The 11,267-nt window shown below is 42.0% G+C and overlaps 1 protein-coding gene across 6 annotated transcripts in view; it reads left to right on the top strand.

Annotated features, from left to right (window-relative positions):
- Positions 1–11,267, top strand: part of inpp4b (inositol polyphosphate-4-phosphatase type II B) — a 367,851-nt gene that overhangs the window by 236,181 nt on the left and 120,403 nt on the right. For all 6 annotated transcript variants that reach the window (XM_072678528.1, XM_072678527.1, XM_072678526.1 and 3 more), the window contains one exon: positions 1,580–1,727. In XM_072678528.1, coding sequence (XP_072534629.1) covers positions 1,580–1,727 — 148 coding nt within the window. The remainder of the gene's footprint in view (positions 1–1,579; positions 1,728–11,267) is intronic.

Here is an 11,267-nt window from a genome sequence, read left to right as displayed (position 1 = left end):
CAGTGAGTGCCAAACCTTCCACTTCAGCGGTAAACATGCAGAGAACACTGTAGAGAAGCCTCATATCTGGACCTTATATCAAGAGCCGTCACTATCTGCACACATATGGAGCTCTCGCCTCAGGAAAATACGTTTCCACATTAGCAACATTTTTCCATGTCGACTGCTTGTTTACATCCCATCCTGATGCTCAGAGTCAGCCTGCTCTGTAACTTCAGACCCATTAAGGCACATTCAGACCCAATCCCGCTTCCTCGCCTTTGAGCAGAGAGAGAGGAGAAGTGGCCAAACAGCAGCGACTGAGGGAGAAACTGCAAACAGCATTTAATGCTCTTATCAGTGCTGCAGCAGCGGCAGTAAAGTGCAGCTTTCTCTCCATCACGGACTCCTGCTCCTTTTCTTCAGCCTCTTGCTCTACCAGCCAGCATTTTAGTAATATAATCAAGCCAGGAAGCCTCCGAATGCAGCAGCAGGCTGCCAAATGCGCACTAACCTCAATAACACACATCCCCAGTGTGACCCGAGCACTTGCTGCTCCATTTCTAAATATGCTCCAGAAAGTCTCTGAAAGCAATTTCTACGCTGATTTTCTGCCTAAAACAACATTAACGGATATGGAGGCGTTGGAGAAACCTGTCAAAGGCTTTAGAAGCAGGTACTCTTTCGGGCGTTGAACCCGTCAGCGTTTGACCCGCAAACTTAGCACTTTATTAGAAACCCCGACCTTATACGTCCACTCACCGGCCAGTGAGTGAAAATACAAACTATGGGTTTCTAATAAAGTGGCCAGTGAGTGAAAATACAAACTAGAGGTTTCTAATAAAGTGGCCGGTGAGTGAAAATACACACTAGGGGTTTCTAATAAAGTGGCCGGTGAGTGAAAATACACACTAGGGGTTTCTAATAAAGTGGCCGGTTAGTGAAAATACACACTAGGGGTTTCTAATAAAGTGGCCGGTGAGTGAAAATACACACTAGGGGTTTCTAATAAAGTGGCCGGTGAGTGAAAATACACACTAGGGGTTTCTATAAAAAAGTGGCCAGTGAGTAAAAATACAAACTAGAGGTTTCTAATAAAGTGGCCGGTGAGTGAAAATACAAACTAGAGGTTTCTAATAAAGTGGCCGGTGAGTAAAAATACAAACTAGAGGTTTCTAATAAAGTGGCCGGTGAGTGAAAATACACACTAGGGGTTTCTAATAAAGTGGCCGGTGAGTGAAAATACAAACTAGGGGTTTCTAATAAAGTGGCCAGTGAGTGAAAATACACACTAGGGGTTTCTAATAAAGTGGCCGGTGAGTGAAAATACACACTAGGGGTTTCTAATAAAGTGGCCGGTTAGTGAAAATACAAACTAGAGGTTTCTAATAAAGTGGCCAGTGAGTAAAAATACAAACTAGAGGTTTCTAATAAAGTGGCTGGTGAGTGAAAATACACACTAGGGGTTTCTAATAAAGTGGCCAATGAGTGAAAGTATGAAGTAGGGGTTTCTAATAGGGGTATTGATCTATATGAAAACTAATCCTCTCTCTCTCTCTTTCTCTCTCTCTCTCTCTCTCTCTCTCTCTCTCATTTACAGTGTTTAAGAATCCGGTGTGTAAGGTGTACAGGTTTCAGACGGTGGACAGTAAATGGATGTTGGTGAGAGAGCAAATGGCGGAGTGTATACTGTCCTTCAGTGTTCCCATGCAGCTCCTCAGCCTTTTCATCCAGGAGGACAGCCGCAGGTACCGTCCACATCAGGCACAGCACAAATTTAGAATAGGCTTTTCAAGCAGTTCACTATTCAAGAAATTACCAAGTTAGCTCCTCTGTTGAGAGGAAGCCTAATTGCCAAGTTGCTAAGTAGGGGCTACAAGCACAGCTTCACACAGAGATTCAACTTTTCTCCCCATACATATATATATATATATATATATATATATATATATATATATCAGGACTGGGCAATATAATGATATTCTATATATTATTGTGATAAATGTTGTTATTGTAATAGAAATTAGAGTAGAATTAGAGAAAATAGAGTTTTTAAACAGTCATTTTAAAGAATATTGTATAGGCAAAAGTATTGGGACACCTGCTCGTTCAAATTGTCCTGCCTTTGTGAGGAAACCATCTCTATATGACTGATTTGATTGCAGGTTCGATTGTGATTTTTTTGTGTGATTTTATGTACCAAAAACAATCCTAATTCATTTTACATAAGCATTTTCAGCCTGTATGGCATTTTGCGGATGGCTTTTTCAGCCAGTAGGGCTGGATAAAGCTGGAGTAGTGCTTTTAGTGCTAATGTAAATGATCTCTTTTCTAACTGGATGCTCTATTTTGTGGCCCGTTTAAAAACAAGGCTGAATCCCTCCTTATAACATCGGTGTGACGCGTGAGGCTAAACTACCTTAAGCTCTCACTTTAGTACATTGTCCTAGTGCAGAGGGTGTTTCCAAGTAACTTAATCTATATTGACTAAAGTAATGGGATACCTGCTCATTCATTGTTTCTGAAATCAAGGGTATTAAAAAGAGAATTTGTCTGTGCAGGGAAGGGGATTTTGGAGCTTTGTTGTGAGAATTTGATTGCATTCAGCAACAGGAATGTCACTGGGCTCAGGCTGTTGGATGTTCACTACCTCACCTCAAATGTACTGGATATACACAGTTCATCCACCGCTTCACAGTTCACCCTCTAGCCCACATCTGGCAATCGGCAGCATGGTGCCAATAGACTCGTGTTTATCTGCTCCAGAGAGTCCTATTTTATCAGCAGTCCTTCTCTACAGGAACTAGACATGCTCTGTGTCTATGTGTGCATTTGGACAAGTTGTACAGCTGTATGCATTCATTAGAAGGGGTGTCCACAAATATCTGGACATATAGTGTATATAGAATTTTTTTTTAGAGTGTCCTAATGTTGTTTTCATGTGATCGTATATCTGTACGTAATAAATTGTCATAAAAATAGAGCTCAGAGAGTGCACCGATATCTATAGTTATGGACATGCGAGGATGACAGGAGTGGCGACAAAGCAAAAAGAAGAAGCGAGAGGTAGGGGGTGAGTGGTGGTTGAAGATGGGGTAGGAAGGAAAGAAGAAAGGACGGAGTCAAAGAAAGTGCAGGACAGACAGAAGCACAGAGAGAGAGAGAGTAAGAGGCGGGAGAGCTGACAGAGCGAGGAAAAGAGAAGACAAGGCAGGGTAGAGCTGAGAGAAAGCCGAAGTGAACGGAGAAAAGATCTAGAGAGAGAGAGAGAGAGAATGACGAAAATAAAGACGGCCAGAGTGAAAATGAATGAGACGTTGAAGGAGTGAGGTGCCTTCTCCCTGACAGAGGCGCTTCAAGGATGGAAATGGATGTTTAAGAGCTATACTTAGCCCGTGCTAAATTATTCAAGCCTGTTTAACACTTCAAAGAGCGCCTCTGTCCGCTAGACACCCATGCACAGTCTCCAGCACTAGTTCTTTCTGTCCTGCCTCTCTCTCTCTCTGTTTCTTTTGCTGTTTCTCCTTCTCTCGTTTCTTCCTTTGGAGGTATTGTTTGAACAGAGCAAGACTTTAAGTGTACTTAGTGTCGCATAAGTGTGAAGTGAAGATTGGAGTCAAATGGGTTCGGGAGTTGCACAAAAGCATGGATCAAATCACATAAAGAGAGAGAGAGGCCTGATTAAGCTCCCAGTCTAGTAACCGCTACTAATCACTTTGCTTCTTATTGTAGTATTTGGTGTTAAATATTTTCATTAAGGTTTTATGAAGTCTCTAGGGAACATCCTGCTGAAAACTCACGATAATGGTAATGTGGAGCGATTAGCATTGGAACTCTGCTATTGCTATTGCCAGCGCTGGCGTATAAGTGGTAATATCCATCTGTCCACCCATCTTCTCATCTAGCTACTTCTGCCTGATCAGGGTCGCGGTGGCCTGCCTGGAATCATTGCCCGCGAGGTCTCTAATGCGACTGCAGGTTTAGTCACTGGAACGCTAGGCTAATTGTTTGCAGTCTTTGTTTGCAGCAGTGGCAGAAATCCCAGTCTACAGGAAATTCTCTGCAGAATTGTGTCCGAAAGTCAGTTTTTTATGGCTTGTGAATAAAAATCGCTTCGCTTCCAGGCGAGAATTGCTTCTAGAAGTCTGCACAGGTCCTATGCCACCGATTTCTGAAAGAATATTCCTCAGGAAACTGCAGACCATCAACATGTGAAAATTTCCTGTAGGCTGGGAGTTCTGCCACTGCTGGTAGACCCGTAAGACCGTACGCTTCCATACACCTACAGATTCAGCTACTTCCTTCACACTATGGTCTTTTGCAATCACTCCTTTTAGCCAATCCTTAACATCTACTTTGCGACCCATTTTCCACACATCCAACAAGACACTAACTGCACTGCACCACCACCACTTGTTCTAGTCCTGTAACACACCCAAACATGCTTGAGCAGCACCATCTGCATTACCCTTCACATATCTCCAAAAATGACAGACAAACATGACTTTTTTCGTTGGACAGAAACTCTATAACCCAACGCACTGGGCTTAATAAGACCAGGGACATGACGTGAACTAACAGCTGACAAAAGGTCCATTTATACTGACACTCCTAGTCACCTATACTCCGACAGCATTCCCAGACTACAACTCCCATATCTGAACACCTGCTAGGCAACATCACCCCTCTCTCCCCCTTTCTCCCGTCCTTGTTCCTAGGATTCCCCGACACCCAATTACCAAGTTCAGTACCTGTCTTTACCTTTAAATGCATCTGTGGAAGCTGCTTGCTTGAGCTGAAGGGGTTTGACGGGGATTGATTGAGCACTGCTGGGTCATTTGTATGAGGCTGTCTTCTTTGCGAGGCAGTGAAGAGCAGTCTAATAGAGTGTAAACACCAGTTTTGTGAGCCCGTACTGCTTTGTGTGACATAACAAATAAAACCAGGCGTGGAGGAAGAAGTTTTGGTAGTATTATATATAAGTAGCATTATGTGAGAATTGGTATTTGTTGCTTGTGGGCTCCCCCTACAGTCAGGAAGTGTAATTCTTGCTTTTAGCCACCACTAAAGGACAAGCTTTACTCATAGACAAGACAAGACAAGACGACCATATTTACCATGTCTGTCAGACACAGATGAAATTTGGCTTCAGCTTTTATCCCCATCCGTGCAGTGAACACACAAATACACACCAGTGAAACACACACACAGTGGACAGTGAGCACACATGCCCGGAGCAGTCAGCAACCATTGCATCGGTGCCCGAGGAGCAGATAGGGCCCAACAGTGGCAGGTTGCTGAGCCTGGGTATCAAACCCACAACCCTGTCATCAATAGCCCGGAGCTCTATCTGCTGAGCCACTACTGCCCCCAAATATACATTTCTGGACAAGCTGAATATTATAGTAGCGGCATCTACTACAAGGTAAGGTCTAAGTCGGTAGAGTGATATTACAGGATTCTACACTAATATGACTCAGGTTATGACGCAGCAATACACAGTTCTGTGGAGAGGTTCTCATGCAGCCCTACCAAAGCTCCATAGTGCAGTAGCAGTGTTCAGCCTGGAGTAGCAATGGCCGAGAAAAAGTCAAAGTGGAGTGCATAGCTAAACGAGATTACATTGCTCTAGGCTCCAATGTGCAAATATAACACAAAATTATTACACTAGACATAACAGACAGCACTGCTAATATATACATAGAATAAATAAATAGTATATAAAAAATAGAATTAAAAATAAACTATTATTATCTGATCAACAGTCCTGAGGTCATCATGGTATGTGGTGTATGGACGTTCAGTATTCTGATGGCTTGTGGGAAGAAGCTGTTGTTGAATCTGGCAGTCTTACACCACACATAGCGATAGGGTTTTCCAAAGGGCAGGAGGCTGACCAGTCCATGGGCAGAGTGGGTGGGGTCTCTGACTGTCTTGAGGGCTTTGCTGAGGCAGCATGACTGGTACAGATCCTGAATGGCATCTGATGATTCTCTCAGTTCTCCCTGCTACAACCAGTGGTTCTTCTTTCATTTGCTCATCATCTTCCTCTCTTTCATTTTCTTTGGCATTAATTCCTCTTCCTCCTCCTCCTCATCATCATCATCATCATCTACTTCTCCCTTTGCTCTTTTTCCTCTCCTTCTCCAGTGCCTTTATGGCAACAGTAGCTTTCTCTACCCACTCTTTCATCGGTGTCGACAGCCACGCGGCACCTCCGCCCACACAGGCTTTCATCTCTGTGTGTGTGTACATCTGTATGCGTGTGTGTGTGACAGAAAGAGTGATGAGATTATTCCCTCCTTTTTTTGGAAAATGAATGGTTTCATTAGTGCTAGGCCTTGTCCCGAAGTCCCGCCTTTAGAGAAGATGAAGAAGAGAATGAATGGAAGCGACTGAAGGAGGAGGTGCTGTAAAAGCTGTGGTGTTTGATGGTGTTTCTGAGAACAGAGCCTGAAATACAGCTCGGACACCACAGCGGCTCTGCAGCCTCCCGACACTGCACCAACACTCCACTCCCATTACAGAAGACTGCTATCCCTTAAAAGCCAAGTGCATCATAGTTGATGCAAATTTCAGTTTTAAAAACATCTGTAACATCTGTAACAAAAAAAATTATCAAATAATATCTTAATAATAACAATAACAAACAATGTATGGACAAAAGTTTTTAGACACCTGCTCATTTATAGTTTTATCTGAAATCAAGGGCATTAAATCAATTTTCTTCTGATTTTGTTGGAGTAACTGTCTCTGCTGTCCAGGGAAGAATGCTTTCTACTAGATTTGGTGGAGCATTGCTGTGAGGACTAAGATGCATTCAGCAACAAGAGCATTAGTGAGGTCAGGATGTTGGACTAGGGAATCACCACCCCATCTCAGCCATCCCCAACTCCCCAACTCATCCCAAAATATTGGATGGAGCATCAATCATCATTCCAGAGAACACAGTTCCTCCACAGCTCAATGCTGGGGGGCTTTTTACCCCTCTAGCCCACACCTGCCATTAGACATGGTGCCAACTGGAACATGTTTATCTGCTCCAGAGTCCTATTTATTTTACTGCCAGTACATGTCTACAGGGACTAGATAAGCTGTGTCAGCAATGGGTGCAACATAAAGTAGCTAAATGCATTCATTAGAAGGGGTGTCCACAAACATTTATTCATATTTTTTTATGAAAAACTCATTTTCTAATGAATATTCATTAAATCTTTTAGTGTTTTAACACATTTGAAATAATGGACTAAAAGAAAAGGGCTATTAAAGGGCTTTTAACCTTCAGCAGTAAGCAGTCCACCACCGAGCAGTACACCTATTACCTTCTCATTCTCCACCAGCCGTAATGCTCATATTCCCACTCCGCATCCACGATCACAGCCAGCTCCAGTTACAGAGTTGTTCTTTCTTCTCTTCCAAAGAGCTCATGTCTCTGACAAATAATTTAACAAACAAACAGGGCTGTTTCTCATTCTGATAAACGATGCTTTAGTCCCGCTCTTTAAAAACTCCTCGAGAGATCATTAAAACGGCTGTAAAAAATGAAGTGGACCAGCCAGTCTATTACAGTGCAAGAAAACACATGCACAGGGCCTTTCATTTTTTATTCATCTCAATGTGTGTCTGTAGCTACTGTCCCATGAATAATCCTCTACTGCAGAACAGCTCTGCATTTCTCTATAAGAGCCTCACATACAGATCTCTGCCGCTCTCCATCTGTCTGTATTCTGACTCCAGTGTGTCTGTGGATACTCGATTATGCTGATAAAGAGCCTTTTCTTTGCTTACTTTTACTTTCGCACTCTTCCTCCTACTGTCATTCACTTCAGTTCAAGGAAGCTTGACTGGCCTGACTAGCCTCAGATAAACTCAGCTTGCTCTATTAGCACACTCACTAATGGTACCATGGTGTATTGCCAGAGCTTTAGCTGCTTAAATGTGCCTTAGAATGTTAACCCTGTAAATAAATGCCAGAAGTTTTATTACACACTTCTATTACCGAGGAATAGCCCCACCACAGAAGTGTGCCCAGAAGTCCCTGTAGGTACTAAATATGAATACGCCTTAGTGTGATATAAGTTTTGGAGTGTTAAATGGGGTTAAACAATCTGTGAACCTCAAACGCTGCTGTTTCCTCTTTCAAAAGAAAACTCATGTAAAACAGAGCTGTAAAACAGGCCAGTTGTAAAACCTTAAAACTGTTACATAGTCTTGACTCATTATATATTTATGCCCCCAAAATGTACATACACACAGCCTCTAGTGAAAGCATGTTTAGGATAAATGCAGACACTACATCACAAGATTATGAATGAAGCAAGGCCAACCACAGAGGCCAACCAGAGAAAGAAAATGAGTCGACCGTGTTCTTGTAACAGTTCTAAGTTATGCTAGGCTATGCTACGCTTTATGGCTCCTGTGGATCAGAACCAAGCTCATAATGTTTTATTTTATTTTAATTTTAATAATACATAAGGAAAATCTGCATGTTTAAGTGAATAGGTTTGTAAAACTGCATCTGAGCATTTTTCAATCCCACTAAAGTCACACACTTACTACTGATACATGAAAGAACAGTATTTAATTCTCTGTTATTTAAATATTTGGTACTTTTAATAAAGTAAATACAAGACTGAATGTGTAACGTTGGGAAATGGGAAATATTATGCTTGCAAACAGCATTTTAAGCCCATGAAATGAGTGAGGTGTGGCATCCATAAAAAGAAAACACACAAAAAACAATTTCTATATCATAATAAAATAAATGATAAAATATTCTTAATAAAATTCTTAAATAAAAGAATAAATAAATAAATAAATAAATAAATATATATATATATATATATATATATAGAGAGAGAGAGAGAGAGAGAGACCGTTATACTACAAGTGTCCAGCATCCCTTACATTTGGCCAATATAGAGGCTAATCTTTTAATATCTGAGAGAATGCTGGGGTATATTTGCTGATTTTTGAAAATAACTTTTTGTGAATCTCTCAAATGTGTTTTTATTTCTTTTGTTCACACTGCTGGCATATTTTTTGGTTCTTCCGGTGCCTGAGACTTCTTGACTCGGTTGCCAGATGGTGCTCATTTGTTTGTATCTTCTCAAAATGGTTCTGAGTTTTATATCAGTAACTGTGGTCAGGTAGACTCATCTCCTGTACTATTTATAGGAGAGGATGCTTTTACAAGAAATGCTGGTTGGTTTTGGTCCTATGCCTGCGAAGTGTTCGTTTGCACAAGTGTTAATCTGTTCTAATGTGTTTATTATACACCTCTTCAGTTCTAGCTGAGGAAGGCAACCAGTGCCTTGGCTTAACTCATGGTCTTACAGAGGTTTGGAGGGTGGTTTGAGACCAACTTGATTGCTTCTTTTTGTGTCTCTGTTTTTCTCTGCTTTGCTCTTGCTCTATATCATTTGTACCTTTGGCTTGTCAGGCAGGCGTTTTGTAGCTTTAGCATAACAGTGGAATGATATTTCATCTTTGCGAGTGAGATCTTGCAAAGGTAGCTCATAAAACAAAAACAAAATGAAAACAAAAGAGGCCCTAGGACAAAGCCTTGAGGAACACCACATAAGCTCCTTTAAAATATCAAGTCTGTCTAACAAGATAGCATGGTCTGCTGTGTCAGATGTAGCATTTAAATGTTTCATGCTTGTTCTCTCCAACTTCCCTTCTGTTTTTCCAAAACCTAACAGAAGTTCAGCTTACTTGAAAGCGTTTGTGCATGCCGACTTGAACCGCATTGTCTTTTCCTGTCTCCCTCGGCAGCAGAACATTTTTTGAAGATCACACTCTCACTCTGAGAAAGTGTGTGTGTATTCTTTGGTCAAGGCAGCTGTTGCTAATTGTGATTCCCCTTGCGGTGCTGCTTTTGACCCACAGGCTCCAATCCTCCAGTGATTAAAGTGAACAGCGCCCATAACACACCATGGAATAAAGGCCCAACACTGCAGCTCCCTCTGCAGCCCATGGTGGAGATTCAGGGCGAGCATTCAGCACACCTCTGGAGTACTTCATGCATCTCTCTCCTTGTCTAACATGCTGTTTCTTTGTTTCTGCTATCCATCTATTTTTTCCCTCCTTTCCTGCACCTGTTCTCTCTTCTGTTCCTCACCCCCTCTACCTTCTCTCAGAGCCTCATGCTTCTATTGCTCCCTTTATCATCTCTATTTTTACCCCTCTTCTTCTTTTCCCATCATTTTTTTCCTCTCCGTAGTATTTCTGCAGCCTCTGCCGTAAGCCGGAATTCTTTTTTTACTCCACACAGCTGAGGGAATGGCATACTTTGACCGCCTTTCCCTTTCTAACCCTGGGTCAACCTTTACCTCCCCTTATTGCGGTGTCTAGTCATCTCACAAATAACACACTTCCGCCACTGACCACCCTTCAATAAACCTCGAGCACAAAGTCGAGCCTAGGTATTGTGGAATCACAGCAATCTGTCAGAGATGAGGGCCACAGGCCGGGCCCCTAAAGGCAAACAGAAGAGCTTGTGTAGATAACGGACGCTGCTGCGGTGCGGAAAACGCCGCTAGTTCTCCAGAGCTGTGGCTAAAACAATTCAAGTGCTTGAACAACATCTATTCCCTCTCTTTCTACTCTCACGTCTATACTTTACACCAAGCTTATCAGCTCCGCACAATCTCAAAGCCTGATATAATTATCACTCCCTCGCTTCTCCGCGTTCGCTAAATTACCATGCAAACAATAAGCATGCCCCCCCCCCCTCCCCTTCAGTAGATACTATAGCATTTCTTCACTCTCTTCGTCAGCTTTTGTGGCGCTCGTATCATTCGAAGATGCTAATCGCATTGCTGGAAGTATTAAGGGCATGTGGAGACTCTGAGACTGAATTTACATGAGAATGATTCATTGTTCTCTATGGAAATTTCCTCCACAATTAAAAAAAGATGCCTGAGCTTTTTATTAATGAGATGTATTAAAGGTCTTTTCCCAAACAGCAGAGGGGAGCTGGAACCACCTGTTTTAGCTAGATAAGCCCCCTATTACCTATGTAAATCTAACTTTAGTTCTGCCCTGCTGTTCCAGCCCTTTGGGCTCTCCCACAATGGACCTGAGCAGTGTCACCCTGAATGATAATGAGGATTTTCCCCATAGCCTTTGGTTAAAGTAGTGTGGAAAGCTTCTTTCTGAAAACTCACATTTTGCTTTTCTAATGAATTTTTGCTCATTTTGACGTAAAGAATGTATTATTTAATTATATTAATATTAATTTGAACTCTAACTAATAATTAACATCATCAAACAGGCCATAAAAT

Source organism: Salminus brasiliensis, chromosome 4 (genome assembly GCF_030463535.1).
Source record: "Salminus brasiliensis chromosome 4, fSalBra1.hap2, whole genome shotgun sequence".
Lineage (NCBI taxonomy): Eukaryota > Metazoa > Chordata > Actinopteri > Characiformes > Bryconidae > Salminus > Salminus brasiliensis.
The sequence above is the reverse complement of the archived record's forward strand: the minus strand, read 5'-3'. Positions and strand labels throughout refer to the sequence as shown.